Source organism: Salvia splendens, unplaced genomic scaffold (genome assembly GCF_004379255.2).
Source record: "Salvia splendens isolate huo1 unplaced genomic scaffold, SspV2 ctg272, whole genome shotgun sequence".
NCBI lineage: Eukaryota > Viridiplantae > Streptophyta > Magnoliopsida > Lamiales > Lamiaceae > Salvia > Salvia splendens.
This window is the reverse complement of record NW_024598911.1, coordinates 39,244-57,625: the sequence shown is the minus strand read 5'-3', so window position 1 is coordinate 57,625 and position 18,382 is coordinate 39,244. Positions and strand designations below refer to the sequence as shown.

The 18,382-nt window shown below is 39.4% G+C and overlaps 3 protein-coding genes and 1 pseudogene across 4 annotated transcripts; 2 read left to right on the top strand and 2 right to left on the bottom strand.

The window, feature by feature from the left end:
• The first annotated feature begins 2,811 nt into the window (after window positions 1–2,811).
• LOC121789551 (wall-associated receptor kinase-like 9) lies at window positions 2,812–5,491 on the top strand. The gene is made up of 4 exons (XM_042187983.1): window positions 2,812–2,824; window positions 3,460–3,810; window positions 4,121–4,303; window positions 4,365–5,491. Exons 1-4 carry the CDS (start codon window positions 2,812–2,814, stop codon window positions 5,489–5,491), a joined length of 1,674 nt encoding a protein of 557 aa, XP_042043917.1.
• Window positions 5,492–5,657: 166 nt separating this feature from the next.
• On the bottom strand, window positions 5,658–6,640 carry LOC121789553. 2 transcript variants are annotated; one of them, XM_042187985.1, is made up of 3 exons: window positions 6,494–6,640; window positions 6,334–6,396; window positions 5,658–5,909 (listed from the first exon to the last, which is right to left on the bottom strand). In XM_042187985.1, exons 1-3 carry the CDS (start codon window positions 6,563–6,565, stop codon window positions 5,688–5,690), a joined length of 357 nt encoding a protein of 118 aa, XP_042043919.1. In that variant the 5' UTR covers window positions 6,566–6,640; the 3' UTR covers window positions 5,658–5,687. The 2 variants fall into 2 exon arrangements, with proteins under 2 accessions (XP_042043919.1, XP_042043920.1); XM_042187986.1 differs by having other exon boundaries at window positions 5,658–5,903.
• A 3,562-nt stretch (window positions 6,641–10,202) lies between these two features.
• Window positions 10,203–17,359, top strand: LOC121789546 (annotated as a pseudogene).
• Window positions 17,360–17,401: 42 nt separating this feature from the next.
• LOC121789547 lies at window positions 17,402–18,045 on the bottom strand. Its single transcript, XM_042187981.1, has one exon. It carries the CDS (start codon window positions 17,985–17,987, stop codon window positions 17,487–17,489), a length of 501 nt encoding a protein of 166 aa, XP_042043915.1. The 5' UTR covers window positions 17,988–18,045; the 3' UTR covers window positions 17,402–17,486.
• Between the last annotated feature and the right edge of the window lie 337 nt (window positions 18,046–18,382).

Here is an 18,382-nt window from a genome sequence, read left to right as displayed (position 1 = left end):
CGGCCTCCCTGCTCCTCCCAGCCTGCTCGGTGCCTCCATCACCGATCAGCAGCACCTCTTGCTCGGCCTGCCTGTCTCCGGTCTGCTGATCAGGCTGCTCGGTCTCACCCTCTCCGTGGAAAATTGGAGCGGGTGAAACTGGCCCTAAGGAGGCAAAGATAGCCTCCATATTCTCGTCCCGGTCAGCTCGGCAACTACGAACTCGGTCAGCAGAAAGCAGGACCGAGGACGAAGCAAGCTCCTTAAGGAGCGGCAGACTCTGGAGACGAGCTGCTATCTCTCGGCCGTACAGCGGCAGGACGACTTCGGGCCCTTGCTCGGCATTATCGGTCATCAGTTTCAGCAGATCACCGACAAAGGCCGAAAATTGATTGCTCAGAAAGAGTTTCTCCGCGAAAGCACGGAGAACCTCCCCTTGGGCCACCACGGCGGCAGCATCCCTCCGTTTCGTCTGCTCTCGCTGGATGACGAGCTGGTTTTTTGGCAAACTGGGCTTCATCCTGGGCCGAGATCCTAGCAGCTCTGGCCTTCTCAAAGTCGGCCTTAGCCTGTTCGGCTTGGTGACGAGCTGCCGCCAACTTCCTCTGCATCTCAGCATAATCGTTGGACGCTTTGGAGAGTTCAACGGCGACGAGCTTGGAGAGCATATCGTTCCTCTGAAAATGGAAAAAGGAAAGAGTCAACAGGGGCCACCAAAAAAATACAGGAAAAAAAAGCAAGGCCAGAAAATCAAGAAGAGAATTCACCTCGGCAAAATCCGTGGGCCATAAAAATGGCTCACAGATATGTTCCGAAGGAGGCGCCAAGACCACGTTTTTCTCTGGCGCTCTTGGGGGCTTCTGGGTCTTCCCCTTCCCCTTTGCCGAAGTGGACTCCGGCTTTTTTGGATCCGAAGAAGAGGTCTTTTGCCTCTTCGGATTCTTCTCGGCATCAGACGCCGAGCTGGTGGTTTTCGGCCTCTCCGGTTCCTTAGATTCGGAGGATTTGCGGCTAATCTTGTTCAGCAAGTTCACTGTCAAAAAGCAAGAAAACAAGGTTAGTTTTCGTCGTCAAGGCAGTAATGCATAAAAAAGAATTCCTCACCCTCAGTCTCTTCATCCGAAGACGAGGAGTCGAACACGAAGTCGCCCTTGACGAGCTCAGACTCCAGGTACTGCTTCCTAATCATAGGAATCTTATTGAGCTCGCCCTCGAGCTCGTCCAACGGTTCTAACCGAGGATGAGGAATCACGGACTTCGGCCCTCTCCAGGGAAAGCCCGGAGCCGCTGTCCTATTATAAAAAAAGAAGCGATGCTGCCACTTTGGCCACTTGGTTTTGCAGAAGGCCCTAAAAGGCTGTAAAGGGATCAAGTAAAACCAAGATCCTTTTCTTTTAAACTGGAAAAAATTAAGGATTGCCCTCAGAGACAGATCCTTATCTAGCCTACGCAGTTCGGCAGCAAAGGCCGATAAGTGCCTCCAAGAATTCGGAGTCACCTGACCTAAAGGGAGTTGGAAAAAATCAAGCAGCTCTACAAAGGCAGGGGGAAGAGGGAAACGAAGCCCGCATTCCAAGCCGGCTTCATAAACGGTGGCGTAACCCTCCGGCGGCGAGTCAGCCCTATGAAGGTCGTCGGGAATCGCAACCTTCCCCCCAGGAAAAAAATATTTTTCGTGTAGGGATATCACAGTATCCTTACTCAAGATGCTGTGAAAATACTCTACGGTCTTCTCCCCGGATTCTTTCCGGCTAGAAGACCCCTTACCCTCTTTCCTACCGCTACCTGACTCAGAAGAAGAAGAAGAAGACATGGTTCTTACTCTTTGAAAGTCTGAAGAAATTCTGAAGAAATTCTTGAAAGTGGAAGGAAATTTTTGCGCAAAAGAGAGAGAAGGCAGAAGAAGCAATAACAAAAGTATTCAAATGATGAAGAAAGGACGTATTTATCAGATTCGGAGAAGATTTCAAAATCATCGCACCGTTTCGAATCCCACCTTTTCAGGATTCAACGGCCGGATTTTACTGTCGCATTTAATGCAGTCACGCGCAAGGCACGTCCCCTGACGTCAGCCTCCCCCGTACCTTTATCCAGAATGCCGAAGTGACTCGCTTCGCCGAAGTAATTCACTTCGCTTTTCGGGGGGGGTAGTGATGGGGTACGTACTAAACAAGCCCAATAGCAAGTGACGGCCCATCAGCCCAAAGCCCAAGGAAGAGTATCAGTTCGGCATTACCAAAGAGTTCGGCCCCAGCCTACAGCTCGGTAAAAGCCGACCAATCAAGCTCTACTCTCAGATCGGCAAAAGCTGCTCGGCAATAGTTCAGAAGTTCGGTCTCAGTATTCGACCGAACTGGGAGATAGTGGACTCATGCAGAACCTCCACGACCTCCACTACACGATCTATTTAGTGGTGTCAACTCATGCAGGATAGCGGACCAAACAAAGAGATAGTGGACCCATGCAGGATCTCATGACCTCCACGACATCCACTACCTAGTTAGTGGTGATGCAAGCCACGACCTAGTTAGTGGTGATGCAAGCCACGATCTTAGTTCAATGTATAAATAGAACTTAGATCAGATAGAAGAGGTCTCTAGATATCAAATATCATATAGCAAGTCTGTATTTGTAAGCTGGAAAACCAGATCAAGCAATACAATCTTGCCCTCCTTTCTTCCCGTGGACGTAGATTTACCTCAGTAAATCGAACCACGTAATTCCTTGTGTCGTGATCTATATTTTTCACCCGCATTTGTTACCATCAAAAATTCGCCCAACCATCAACGTACTGCGCCAATAAACAGCCGCGTGGGCACGGGGTCTGCCCCAATGACGAAAACGGGTATTCGGCCGGCAACGGGTGTTGCCAAACATCCATACCCAAAGGTATGCATTAACTTCTTTCATAGTAAGTTCAGTTATATTTTGAGTTTATAAGGTATTAAGGTAAGCGCACACTCCCTTCGTCCCATTCTAAGTGTCAAACAATCTAAATGTTACATTTTTTAAAACATAAAACATTTCTCTCTATTTAATTATATGTTATGGACTCATTGTCCTGTGAGAACAATTGGTGTGAGGTATATAGACTGAATGGACTCTATCGGCTAGTCTTTTAGGCTGTGTTATCCTGTTTGGTCTATATTATTATATCTCTTACTTTTCTTAACTCACAAAACAAGTTTGCATAAAGTCCAGTGTAGAATAAGAAATGCTATAGTTAGAATGGACAGAGGGAGTATATTGTACGGATAGGAATGGACAGGATGAAGAGAATATGTGTGATTGATGCTACAATCAATGAAAGATAAAATCGAATCAAAATAGATTATTTACTTTCCTTCATAATGTAGAATCGAACTCAATATAAAGAGTTTATGTAATAGAGTTGATTAACAATGTAGGCATTACAATTTTTGACGTCTTTAATTTATTTCTGCATTAGTCTTATATTTTCCGTATTCTATTTACTATCAGGCACGACGTTCTTGGCAACACAGTTAAGTGACGCAGGTGGAAAATGGGTACGCAGCAAGTTTTTCCCGTGCAGTTACACCTTCGTAGAGGAAAAACGAACTCCCAAGCAATCTGCATTTTCGTATCCGTTTTCCGACTTGAATAAGTCCAAAAATATCAATGAGTGGGTGCTGAGTACCCCGCAGCCGGTGGTGCGGCTAGACTGGAGGGTTGGGACCCAAAATTGCAGTGAAGCTCAGCGGAATTCATCCACCTATGCCTGCAAAGCCAATGCTGATTGTCTCAATCTTGAGTACCTCTGTCGCTGCAAGAAAGGATTCCATGACAATCCATACCTAAATGGTTGCCAGGGTTAGTAGTGTTTCTTTTAATATGAAATCCTTACATTATTTTTAATTCATCTTCTTCCTAATTGTAGTCTATAAATATATAATGATGTGTACTATTATTAGTTTGACATTACATAACATATCAGATACTAATACAATATCTGTTTGTTGTTTCACAATATCAATAAGATTTTCTTAAGTCAACTGATATGTTTTGTGATGTCAACTGATATAGTTCTCATTTTAACCAACATATCAGTTGTGAAGTGAAGTTAACCACTCCGGTGTGACGTAATATTCTAATACTCCTATACAATTTTTTTTGGACCCAGATATTAATGAATGTGAAAATATTGACCTTAATCCTTGCAATTCAAATGCGATTTGCACCAACACTAATGGGTCTGCCTACTGCTCTTGCCCAAAGGGGTATGCTGGTGATGGTTTGAAAAATGATGGCAAAGGTTGCATACCATCAAATATGATTCATGTCTTCATAGGTAATTTAATTTTAGTACAAGTTTTAGTTTAAATGCTAAGATTATTCAGTCTAGCTAAATTGATGAGTGATTTTATGAGTAGGTGTGGGCTCCGGAATAGGATTTCTTCTTTTCCTCTCAATTTGTATCCTGGTGCATATACTATTACGAAAGAGAAGGAATAAAAACCGTAAGGCGAAATTCTTCAAACGAAACGGTGGTCTTCTCTTACAACAACAAACAAATGAAAGAACAATTCAAAAGGCCAAGCTATTTTCTTCTGAAGAGTTGGAGAAAGCCACGGATAACTTCAATGAAAGTCGAATTCTTGGACAAGGAGGGCAAGGCACGGTCTACAAAGGAATGTTGTCCGATGGCAAGATTGTGGCAATCAAGAAATCGAAGCTTCTCGATAAGGACCACTTAGAGCAATTTATAAATGAGGTTGTGATACTATCACATGTTAATCATAAGAATGTGGTCAAATTGTGGGGATGTTGTCTGGAGACCGATGTTCCTCTCCTCGTCTACGAGCTAGTGCCTAACGGGACACTCTTTGATCTAATTCAGGATCCTAACACTGAGTTCCAAGTTTCGTGGAACATGCGTCTGAAGATCGCAACAGATATTGCTGGAGCGCTCGCATATCTTCACTCTGCGTTGTCCATACCTATCTACCATAGAGACGTCAAGTCCAGTAATATTCTTCTAGGTGAAAAATATACGGTTAAATTGTCTGATTTCGGGATCTCTAGGTCTGTTGGAACGGACCAGACACATTTGACCACATTGGTAAAGGGAACATTTGGATATCTGGATCCAGAATATTTCCAGTCGAGCCAATTTACAGGAAAGAGCGATGTTTACAGTTTCGGAGTGGTTCTTGTCGAACTTTTGACAGGACAGAGGCCGATAGACATAAGAGAAGAGGAGAGAAGTTTAGTGATGCGTTTTCTTGAATCTATGGAAGAAAACAATTTATACAAAATTTTGGATGACGAAGTTTTGAAGCATGGCAATGAGGTGGAGGTTACTGCAGTTGCATGGCTTGCGCAAAGATGCTTGAATTTAAAGGGGAGAATGAGACCAACCATGAAAGAGGTAGCAAGAGAATTGGAGAGTTTGCATATGTGTGTAGAAGATGGGGAAGCTTGTGAAGCCAAGTCCATTATTATTTCGGACAATGAGTATGCATGCACAACTAGTGGTATAAGTGTAGAATAAACATCTTCTTTACTTACATTTTAGCTATGAAAGTATGCATGCAACTTGAAGTTGATAGAGATATAACTTTCATTTGTACTATTTACCTAATGGTAGCTTTCATTGACAGTTTCAATTTTCACACTCGATTATGCAAGAAAAATTTTCTTATAAAATGATAGAACGATTGAAATGAATAACCAAGTTAATTGATGCCTCAAAAAGGGGCAGAAAGGGGCTCTTTAATATCCCTACATTCCGGTGATGATTCCACTACTAAACATTGGCAATAAGTCTCCACAGTAACAACCTCTTCCTTGAAAACTGCCCCGCCGCGGCCACTCTCCTCCACCACCTTCTGTGGCTGCAGATTTTCGCCTGAAACTGTCACCACCACCGCCGGCTCTTTGATTTCGACCACGTCCTTCAGTCCCTGCAGCTATGGAGTTTCATGGATGTAAGAATCATTGAAATTAGTCAAATTCTGGTTTGTCCCATACTTTTTAAAACTAGAATAATAAATCACCAAGTTTCAGATCTTTGCAATTATCTCGTACGTCATTTTTCCGGTGAAGCCTGTGATGGTGTGAAAACCAAATTTCGCAATTATCCGACCACCGTTTCAAGGCAAATCACACTACGTCAGTTTGTGCCACTGTCGTTTTGTCCACATAGATAAATCTGATTGGCACATCATTGCAACAAAAAAAACGACATATGGGCTAATTGTGATATTCTCGAACCTGGTGATCAGTCATTCCAGTTTTAAAAAGTGTGGGACAAACCAAAATTTGACTAGTTGCGATTGTTTTGGCAATTAGGCCAAAATAACCTTAAATTCAACTTGTATAAAGAAATCAAACCTCAGTAAACATAGTTGATGCTTCATCCGGTTCCTTTGTCTGAACAATATCAACAGCAATTTCCTGTACACAAAAATGATTCATCATAATAAACATGTTAATCATACAAAATGATTCATAATACTGTTTGCAAACAAACCAAGAAATAAGAAATGCATACTCTGGCGTGATCGAGCTGTCCTTGTTTCAAGGTGCGAGGCTCCAACTCAATTGAACAACAGTAGTTTGCCATAAACGAAATACAAATCCAAGATTTCTCATAAAAAGATAGTACTAATAATATTAATTCAGTTGATCTTGATCATGAGCATCAACTACTTTTTTGTTAGTACAGATAAGATACAGTTAAACCGTTTTATATATTCAAAATTTTCAAACTGGGAAGTCACGGATTAGTGACCTTGTGCCTCTAGCTTTTTGAACAACTTTTTTTTTTCACTTTCTCAGAGCAATGTGGTGTTTCACGAGAGAGAAATAAATACTAGCTCCCACATTTTATTGTAATTGGTTGGGCAATAGAGTGGGATTATGGCCTAACAAACATATATAGACCAATTTTTAAAACTAACGGAATGATGTGATGGGCATTTAGTAAAGAAAATGGCTGATTTTTAATATTCATAAAAATCAAATTTTAGTAATATAATTAATAATATTAATATTAATTTTCGTCCAATCCGAAATTGAGTATTCTTGGCTTTCCTCTTTAATATAGTGAGAAATGATATGCTACATACTTTATGTGAGCTCCTTATGTGTCACTCTCATTTGACGCACGTTTAGTGTTGTTCGTTTCGATTTATATATTTAGTTTAATTTTAATATATTAAAAAATATTATTAAAATTTTTTATTTCACAAAATTCATAAAAATCAAACTCGATTTTCTCATTTTCTCTATAATTTTAAATAAATTAATAAAATAACAAATCATGCTTTGATTTTTTTTTTAATTTTATGAAATTAAAATTTTCAATAACATTTTTTAATGTATTAGAATCAAACTAAATATATAAATCGAAACAAACAATACTAAATGTGCGCCAAAAGAGATTGGTGACATAAGGAGCTCATATAAGATGTGCAACATATCATTCCTCTTAATATAGTATATTATTTTCGGCGCTTAATATATAAATATACATTAATTCATTTGAGTACGCTGCTGACATTAATTAATTAACATCTTTTTCCCAGAGCGGTTTTGTTCGAAAAATATATTTATCATTTATGAACTAAATTCCAACCGGTCGGGTTTCTCGGTGGTATATATTTATTTCGAACATCTCTTGAAGATATTATCTAGGTCAACTCACCTAGCGCACGATTCGTTGCAGTAATAATATTAGGACCTCTAAACATTGATCACAACTACCCAAAATTCTTGGGTTACGAAAAATATTTACCTATTGATAAGTCAAAGTAGTTTATAACCAATATCGTATGCTCAATGTTATGTCAACAATGATTAAGAAATAACAATCACCAAGACCTCATCTTTCAGTAAATAGCAAGAAAGACTTATCTCACTGTTAGATCCGTTCGATACTATACCACACCAGTGTCGTTTATTTTCTAAAGGCGACATAAACATGTGGACTGACACAACAACCTTTCTTGATAGGCAGTCAAAGGTTATCTAGGGTGTGACATTTTATTTTTCTTTTGCAAAGCATTGCATAGAATTAGACTTGTTTGTTTTTTATACATTTAAATGTTTGAGAAACGTCTTATAAATGCACAAGCAAACACAATGTATTATTATTACTTCTTCTCAAATCGGGTTAAAGGTTGATTGTAGAGTTTATTGTAAAAAAGCAAAAATCTATTAATGAGAAATGCTAGAAACATGATTTTCAGTCAACCATAATAAGAAAATGGTTGTTGCCAAGAACGAGCACTCAGTTATGGATCATAAAGAAAATGGAATATTAAATGCTAAGTACTCGATCCACTGGACTCGAGTATGAAATCCCTACATCAAATAAATCACAATTCATGGCAATAACTGCTCAGGGCATAGAAAACAATTTGAATGCGAGCACATGTGTATGGACACATGCGCCTTTGAGATTCATAACTCAGCATGTGCATGGAAACTTTACCCAATACTCTTTTCAACAACTCAGCATGCACATTTAGAAATATATATAGGCTAAGTACATGGTATGTGTCAAAATATACATATATATTTGAGAATAATTGTCGAGCCATGATAATAACGGCATGATAATAACGCATTGGGCTTTTCTTTAAAGAGGTACTCCCTCCGTCCCATAATAATACGCATTTTTTTCCTTTTTAGTACGTCCCATAAGAATATGCACTTTGTAATTTTGAAAAATCTTTTCTCTCTAATGAGGTAAGACTCATTCTCCACTAACAATACTTTAATTACTTTTTCTCTTTATATCTCTCTTACTTTACCAATTTTACATTAAAACTCGTGTCGAACCCAAAGTACATCCTCTTTGGAAACCGGGGAGTATAATCTTACTAAATTCTCATGTTAATAGTTTGACAAAGTAGTCTAAGTTCTTTCCTTAATTCACCTTATTTGAACATCCACGTGCTTGGAAGGTAAGCTCCCTTGTAGTACCCATATTCAATTAATTTATTTTAACATAATAGACATTGTAAAATAAATTATTTATGATAAGACAACAACTTGAAAAAATAAAATAAAAGTGCGAATTTTAAAGAAAATTTAAAAATGACATTTTTCGGTATTTATACGTGCATTCGCACTTAACGTGTTTGGATATAAATTTCATATAATACATTTCGTAATACTCAATCGAAATTTTATCACATATCTTATTGGGGATATGCATCTTAGTTCCATGTCGCTCTAAGAAATTTATAATATTACTTCACACTAATTAAATCAGATTTAATTAATTTGAGTCTAATTTAAATGGGAGATTTAATTACTTGATATTAATTATATAAAGAGGTTTAATTTCTTGAGACTAATTAAATGTCATTGCCATTAGTTTTTGGTAAATGTTAGGAATATTTATTCTTTTTTTTTACTTTATTTTATCTCATATCTTCTCCCATCTACTCTAGTACATGCTCATTGAACTAATTAAACATTTTTTTTTTCTTTAACTATTGTGTCAAATGAAATGTCTCATTTAGATCTTGATGAAAGGAAGTCTTATATTTGTATCATGGAAAGGTAGTGCTTTTTTAAATAAAATATTTTGAAATATGTAAACATGAATTCTAACATAATTATTAATCCTAATTCAAAATAAACACTCCATTTAAGAAGTTAAACATTTTTTTGATAAAGTAAAGACAATTTAGTCAAGAGTATCTAGGAAGTAACTCACACACATCTTATACATAACGAACTCCCACAGTCCAAAAATTCTTTGAAATAGGAGTATGTGAAATCACTCTGCTTTTCCCCTTCCATATTCCCCCTTTTTCAGTTACATGTCATCCCTCAGATCCATCTTGCCAACTGTACATATGATAGTATGCATGGGGGATTCGTTTGATTGCTAAAACTTGTCATTTTTAGTGGAGTATTCAAGACTGAAAGCTCCGATCTTTGCATGAAGGAATCTTGTTGTTTGAAATTCTTTGAATTGTGATTATAGGGGAAATTTTGTGGGATTGGAGGCATGCGCGGTGGATGCCTGGATGTCTGATTTATTCTTCCCGTTTTTGTTGAAATCTTGTTTGCCGCGAACAAGAAATCTCTGTAACAATCTTTATAGTTTTGTGTTTGAGAGGCTGGGAAATTGTCTCTCTTGTGTTTGAGCAATTTTGTGACTGAAAAAAATCGTATTGAAATTTCAGAGCTGGTGACTTTTCTGGGATCTTTGAGGCTGTGATTGTGTTGAGATAGGAGAGATGGAAATGTCTTGCAAGGAGAGTAAGGCAGCTGCAGCGGCGGCTTTGGACAACGGCAAGTATGTACGTTACACGCCAGAGCAGGTTGAAGCCCTCGAGAGGTTGTATCACAACTGTCCAAAGCCGAGCTCAACGCGGCACCAACAGCTGATTCGTGAATGCCCCATCTTATCCAACATCGAGCGTAAGCAAATAAAAGTTTGGTTTCAAAATAGAAGGTAAGAAGCATTTGTTGTTGTTGTTGTCGTTTTCTAGTGTATATTTACTCTATAATTTATGAAACTTTAATGTGAATTTTGAATATTCAATTTGAAGTCATGTTTTATGCTCGTATTTTCAGACTTTTGTTCTAAGCTTGATGATATTGAAAATCCAGATGCAGAAAGAAGCAAAGGAAAGAGGCTTCGCAGCTACATGGTGTGAACAGGAAGCTGGCAGCCGTGAATAAGCTCTTGATGGAAGAGAGCGATAGGCTGCAGAAACAGGTATCTCAATTAGTGTATGAAAACAGCTACTTTCGCCAGCATACGAATGAGAATCCACACTCATCCTTATATTTTCAATCTCAGCAGCAGATTAGTTCGAAATGTGGTCTCAATAAAGCCAATTATGCTTGCAGAATGCACTTTCCACAAAAGACACAAGCGGTGAATCAGTCGTGACGAGTGGTCAACAACACCACTTGACGCCGCAGCATCCACCAAGAGATGCTAGTCCTGCAGGGTGAGTAGGGTCTGTCTTGAACGCAGTTGTGTGTGCGTTTTCGGTTAGTTATGAACAGTGGATATGTTATTGAGTGTAAATCACCGAGCGTAGCATTTAAAAGTCAAGGGAGTAGTGGAGGAATGGTTGTTTGAGTCATTTTCTTGATTGAGGAAGGAGGAGTATATATGTCTTTATCATGCTATGTGAGCCCATTTACCTTGTCGTGCGTGTTTCTGGGTGTCTTATGAAAGTTCATTTACAGACTTTTGTCCATTGCAGATGAAACTTTAGCAGAGTTTCTTTCAAAGGCAGCTGGAACTGCTGTTGAGTGGGTTCAAATGCCTGGAATGAAGGTACACTTCTTTCATTATTCTTCAACTCTATTGCATTTTTTATTCTGTCTTGATATATGCAAGATTTAATATTTTTTACACTTTATAGGCCTTCATTTTAGTGTGATATGTTATGCATGTGTGCACAGAGTCATAGGTTAATTTCATGAAGGCTTAAAGGTCTTTTAACCCTATTATAAACTTAAGTGTTTATCATTTGAATAACAGTACTTAAATCCTCCACTAGTACAAGTTGAATATTTTACTACAATAGGAGGGTATAATGTTTGCATGAATATTTTAATGGATATTAGCAGTTTTGACCTATTGACTTTATATTAATTTCGAGTAGCCTGGTCCGGATTCCATTGGAATCGTTGCTATTTCTCATGGTTGCACTGGTGTGGCAGCTCGAGCTTGTGGTCTGGTCGGCCTCGAGCCTACCAGGGTAAAGTTATCTGTTTTTTTTGTAGAGAATCCAACTTGTTAAGTGATGATTTTGGTGGAGTGAAAAATGGATTACCAAAGTATATTTCAGGTTGCAGAAATCCTCAAGGATCGGCCTTCGTGGTTAAGCAACTGCCGAGCTGTGGATGTTCTCAATGTGCTGCCTACTGCCAATGGTGGAACCGTTGAACTTTTGTACATGCAGGTAATTGTGATTTCAATCACGGTGTTCCTTTGCTATTCCTTCTGTATTTCTTACGGATGGGGCTTTTATAATTGGAAACTTTTAGTTATACGCTCCCACAACTTTGGCACCAGGCCGTGATGTTTGTTTGCTGCGCTATACTTCGGTCATGGATGATGGTAGCCTAGTGGTAGGTGACCATAACTTCTATTTTTTATTCAAGGAAAATCTCTAATGTAACAATGCATTCTGAACCAATTTAATGGTTACAGTATCGTTGGTTTCGCATTCAAACTAAAGGTTTGTGAAAGATCACTTAGCAACACTCAGAATGGTCCTAGCATGCTGCCCGTGCAAAACTTCGTCAGGGCAGAGATGTTGCCTGGCGGTTACTTGATCAGACCTTGTGAGGGAGGAGGATTGATCATTCACATCGTTGATCACATGAATTTGGAGGTACCTAAATATATCTGCCACGTCTACACTGTGCCTTGGGGATTGTTCTGATACATACGAGTTACGCTGTTGGCAATTGAAACTAAAAATATATTACAACTATCCTACATCGGTGTACAAAGAGAACTGAAATCACTATATAAGTCTCATTGTTCCCTCCTATCACCAATTGGTTTTAGAAAGGAACTCATGGATTTCTCTTACGCCCCTAACAAAGATCACTTTCTTAATATTTAGCATATATAAGCATAACATAGGTGCCAAACAGAAAACACGCAACTAATTTCATTTATTCCCCTTTCCTTACCAGGCATGGAGTGTACCTGAGGTTCTGCTCCCTCTTTATGAATCTTCGACGGTGCTTGCTCAAAAGACGACCATGGCGGTGAGAATAGAGCAATAATAAGAACTGATAGGCCGACTATCCTTTGTGTCACTAATGTCATGACTTCTGGTGCTCTTGTTCTCCCACACAGGCTCTTCATCATCTCAAGCAGATGGCTCACGACATTCCGCAAACTAATATAAGCAACTGGGGCTGAAGACCAGCAGCTTTGCAAGCACTTGGCAATCGGTTGAGCAGGTCCTACTATTCTACTTCTCACGAGTCTGGTTTTATTTCTATTTTTGGCTTCTTATGTGTGCAATTTCCTGATTATCAATCAGGGGATTCAACGAGGCTCTGAATGGATTCAGCGATGAGGGGTGGACCTTGATAGTAACGACGGCATGGACGATGTTACCATTCTTGTCAACTCCAATCTAGCAAAAACTTATGGGGTTTAATATCTCTTTCACGAATGAGTACAACTCCATTTTCAATGCCGTCTTGTGTTCCAAAGCTTCAATGCTTTTACAGGTACTTTACTTAAAAGCTTGATCTTCTTGTCTTGCCCCAATAATTCTTTTAGCAAATTACAATTATTGATTCTATTGCATTCATTATTATTTTGTCAGAATCAAGTCTCTGATTAACTCTTTCTTACTTGTGTGCAGAATGTGCCACCTGCGATACTGCTCAGGTTCTTGCGGGAGCACCGGTCGGAATGGGCGGACAACATTGATACCTTTGCAGCATCTGCTACCAAGATTGGTCCATGTACTTTCTTAGGGACTCGGGTTGAAAATTCCGGTGGTCAAGTCATCCTTCAACTGGTCCAGACTATCGAGCATGAAGAGGCAAGTGCATAGGGTTATTCTTCTCAACTTTTGCTATCTTATCTGACTCTAATTTATTGTAATAGCCTTTGTTGAAATCTCTAAATAAGAACATATTGTTTGGTTTTCCAATAGCTTCTGGAGGTAATTAAGTTGGAAGGAGTCAGCCACATGCCTGATGATGCAATGATGGTTAGAGACATCTTCCATTTGCAGGTAGATATTCCCATTGGATTCCTGCCCAGTTACTAGCTATGATATGTAATGATAGAACAATCCCTCTTGCCTTATTTTTATGTTCAATGTCAAAAACCCACTGGTATAAGTGAAAGGACCTAGGTGCGTAGGTGTCGTTCAAGCAAGGATATATCCTACTGATCAGGATAGAGATCCTAACTAACCTAGACCTTGGTTTCAAAGATTCCTCAACCCACTTCTACTGATCAGTATAGTGGTGGTAAGGGTCGAATCCCACAGAGATGGTGCGTTCTTAAACTACCGCGATGACAATTGGAAGATTTGGTTAGCTACCACGCTTGGGTTGAGTTTCTACCTAGGCTGGAACTTAAAGGAGGTGTTCTACTGGTCAGACGGTAAGGAAAACATTTGGAATGTAACTGTGTACGTGGAATGGGGAGACAATTTTGTAACAGAAAATATTTGGAAGGTACGTGTTTCTATTTTGGGCTAAACAGAATATTCAGAGTGTAGTGGAAGTTTGATGACTAGGCTGACAGGGCTTAACTAAAAGTGAAGGACAAAAGCAAAAGCATCTCGAAAAGTAAGTGGTCCCCTCCAATTGAAATAGACATCATCTTCTTCAACAAACACTTCCAAAATTCAGATAACAATTCCAGATTCAACACGGAAAACTCAGATTAACAACTCACAAACACAGATCCAAAACTAAGAAATCAAATCTGAAATCAAACACTGAAACTGGACTTCTGCATACTGGTCAACATGAAAGAACGATTCAGAAATTAAAACTAAGCTTTGCATGCAACGATCTACTTTCCGATCAAACAGTACTTGTTTATCTATCCTAAAGAAATTTGTTACGTAAACGGAATTGAGAGATTCAACACTTTAAACACAGAGAAACTTTAGATCTAAGCTAACTAGGCAAGGGAATAAATAAACACCACAATAAACGAAACGGAAATCAACTTCATAGCATAAACACGTTCGGATCTTCAACAAAGTACTTCAAAAGCAGAAAATATCCAAAGGCAAACAAGATCCAACGTAAGGAAAGCGAGAAATTTAAAACTACGAAAGCAATGTAAAAGTGTTTTGCCACTCCGGGCGATGAGACTCTAAACTACGATCTTGCTGGCTGGAATGGACGATGACTGGAATTCTGGGAACATCTGAACGTCAAGTGATCATGGCTACGACGAGGCAAGAAGCGGGACACGGCTGAAAGACTGAAACTACCGAGAAAACTTTCTACCTAAAGATGGTGGTGAATGAGTGAATCTGTATGTGTCAATGTCCTCTCTCTCCAATTTGGCTTCCTTTTATAGGGAGGCTACCCTTGATTTTAGGGTAAATCCTCGTTGCAATTTGACTTCTTTGCCCTTAATTGTGGGTAATCCGTCCCAGCTATCCGTCTTCTCCATCTCAAGCCGTTTTAGCACGAATACTGATCAGTATGAGATCATGCTGGCGCCTCCTTCACCTGAACATTCCGAAACTTCCCTACTGGCTAGAATGCTTAACCTGCACACTTTAAACAACTGTTTTGCAAATATAATCAATTAAGCATATCATACTGACCCGTAACCAAGGCCTAGAATACGACTTATCAATAAGTTACTAACTTCCCTAATCCTTTCCACGTGCTTACTAACTTCATAGCACAAGAACTTATTACTACATCTGTTGTGGCATAAACTAATTGATGGCATGAAGAATGAGAGTGATCTTATGCTAGTGGGAAACAGATTCTAGAATGCCAGAATAGTCTTGTGTGTAAAAGAGTTCTAGATGGTAAGTCATTTTTGTACTTATCAAAAAGCTGTTCTGCAACGCAAGTTTGTGACCTGTGGTCTGCATCTTGAATTTGGCAGCTCTGTGGTGGCATGTGAAAATGCAGTTGGAGCACATGATGAACTTATATTTGCCCCTATTGATGCCGCCTTTGCTGAAGATGCTCCCCTTCTGCCGTCTGGTTTCCGCATAATTCCCCTTGGTTCTGGAAAGGTGAGTACTCTTTTGTTGCTGTTTTCCTTCTGTTTGTTTATTTCCCTTTCTTGTTACATCACTCAATATTTTGGAGTAATGAGCTTGATGATAACTCTTTGGAACCATATCTTGTAACGATGTTGTTACATATTCACTTGGTCAGAAGTCTCTTAATAAGGTTTTGGTATAGCTTTTAACTGAAAATTCCAAATTCAGAAGCTTTTATACGGATTCTACATCTAAACGGCTGCAATATTTCACAGGTAGCATCAAGTCCAAATCGTCCTCTAGACCTTGCATCTGCTCTACAAACTGGGACAGGAAGCAATAAACCGTCGAACGACCTTGCTGTCACCAGCAGCACTTCGAGATCTGTCATGACGATTGCTTTCCAGTTTGCATTCGAAAGCCACATGCAAGAAACTGTTTGCATCAATGGCCCGGCAATATGTTCGCAGCATCATATCATCTGTCCAGTTGGCCGCCCTAGCTCTCTCTTCAGCTCACCTTGGACCAAATGCTGGTCTTCGGTCTCCCCTCGGGACTCCTGAAGCCCATACCATAGCCTGTTGGATCTGCCAAAGTTACAGGTAAATCATATCAGAATATGATTGTTAATGTGTTTCTGTATAATACTTTCTCTCTTGATGCATTCTTGACCAATAATCATACACTCATTTTCCTATTGCTTCAAATGAGTATACAGTAAGATTCCATATCTTCAATACTTCAAAGAGGAAATGGCCCATACACTGCTTAGACGAGTACAAATCATGTAAGCTGATGGAAGTTTCCTTTTTAACTTGTAGGAACCATATGGGAGTGGAGCTTCTGAGGTCTAGCGGCGAAGGGAGTCTATCTGTCCTGAAAGCACTTTATCATCACTCAGACGCCATCATGTGCTGTTCCATCAAGGTAACTTTTTCATACATCTCGAATTGATCGTGTCATTCTTTCCGAGTTGTTGATGAACATCACGTCCTAAATTTTGTAGTGAAAAAATAACTGCTCTTGGTTCGTTTGCGTATTGTTCCAACTGTTCATCCAACAGGTCGTTCCTGTTTTCACCTGTGTGAACCAGGCTGGTCTTGACATGCTTGAGACGACCTTGGTCACACTTCAAGATATATGTCTGGAGAAGATATTTGATGCTCATGGTCGGAAAAACCTCTGCTCAGAGATTCCACACATTATGCTTCAGGTCAGCCAATATACAGCAATGCAACTACTACTTTTCGAAACCATTTTAATCTAGTTGAATTATTATGAGTATTTAGTCATTCTAAACTGGCAAACTTTGAAACTGAAAACATGGTATGAAAGTTGAAATCGCACATTTTGGGAGGTACCGTATGCCATCGGATGTGGGTTTGGATCCAAATATTTGATTCATCAAACAGTCTTAAAACAACTTTCTTCATAGAATGCCTTCCCGAGTGGATTAAAGCTTGTACAAGGCCCTCTGAATGTTTTGATGTGTTCGTTTACTAGCATCTTTTGAGCTCATTAGCTGTTTATCTTGGCAATGTAGGGCTTTGCGTCTCTTCAAGGTGGCAATCTGCTTGTTGAGTATGAGCCGGCCCATCTCGTACGAGAGAGCCATGGGAAGGTTCTGAATGAAGACGACGACCCACATTGCTTCTGCTTCTGCTTCATGTTCGTCAATTGGTCGTTTGTTTAATATCTTTGATAAACATACATTCGTTGAAAGTAACTAAATCCAACCCTTCGTCGAAATTTATTTATATATCTTTTCAATTGAAAACCGTCATTACAAAAATCACAGCACAATAATACAGCGCACACTAAAAATCACAAAATTTTAAGGAATAAGAGAGAATTTTGCTGCCTCAAATCCTTATAAAATCTTGTGATAAACTCTTCAGCAGCTTCATCTACGTGATTATCTTCTTCATCGTTTCTCAACGGAAACGGTGAGTCAGTTATCCTCAGCTGCCTCACCATCGGGCTCGGGCCGAAGCCCGGAAGAGCCGGCGAGGCAGTGGCGCTGTGGAACATCTCGACCGCGGCCTTCATTAGCTCTTCCTCGGTGGGGCGGCACTGCTTCCGCTTGTGCGCGGAGGTTTTGGCCCAGCTGAACTCGTATTCTAGGTGGCGATCCGAGGTAGAAGGGCGGTGGTGGTGGGGCATGAGGCTGTGGATGGCGGCTTTGCCGGCGATCTTGCCACGCTTCATCAGCATGCTGAGATCAGCTAATAGCTTCCCCTTTGAAATGCCTTTTCTCAGCATGAAATATACCACTTTTACTATTTTCAACAATTTCTTTGCTATGATTGGTAGATTTTGCTCCATTTTTCTGGCTGGATTTTTTTTTATGTTTGTTGATGGAGAAAGGTGTTTGGATAGAGAGAAGATTGTTTGATTTGATGGAAATGGAAGCTAATGAAGGTGGTATATATAAAGGGCAGTTAAGTGTACGCCCTGCTTTGTAGGTTGTACCGAGGTTTGTTCAATTTGATTAAATAAAACATTCTTCACTTTGCTTTTCAAAATGAGTGTTGTACATGTAACATATACATGGTTTACTTGAAGGTTTTCTAGTAAATATGTTGATTCGATGTTTAATATATCAAGCATTATTGAAGAATGTAAATAAATACTACTCCATTATTCAAATGAATTATTGATGATATGGTGCATTTTTTTTCATTTTATAGTGAGATAAAAGGGGTGTAATTAATTCGTTA

What these genes read in the sequence shown, in the direction of transcription:
- LOC121789551 (XM_042187983.1), top strand. An exon ending in ATACCTAAATGGTTGCCAGG is followed by an intron (nt 3,811 to 4,120) that starts GTTAGTAGTGTT and finishes TTTTGGACCCAG; the next exon opens with ATATTAATGAATGTGAAAAT. An exon ending in CATAGGTAATTTAATTTTAG is followed by an intron (nt 4,304 to 4,364) that starts TACAAGTTTTAG and finishes GAGTGATTTTAT; the next exon opens with GAGTAGGTGTGGGCTCCGGA.
- LOC121789547 (XM_042187981.1), bottom strand. Translation starts at nt 17,987, where the DNA reads ATGGAGCAAAATCTACCAATCATAGCAAAGAAATTGTTGAAAATAGTA.
- LOC121789553 (XM_042187985.1), bottom strand. Translation starts at nt 6,565, where the DNA reads ATGGCAAACTACTGTTGTTCAATTGAGTTGGAGCCTCGCACCTTGAAA. An exon ending in GACAGCTCGATCACGCCAGA is followed by an intron (nt 6,397 to 6,493) that starts GTATGCATTTCT and finishes TTTTGTGTACAG; the next exon opens with GAAATTGCTGTTGATATTGT. An exon ending in CATCAACTATGTTTACTGAG is followed by an intron (nt 5,910 to 6,333) that starts GTTTGATTTCTT and finishes GAAACTCCATAG; the next exon opens with CTGCAGGGACTGAAGGACGT.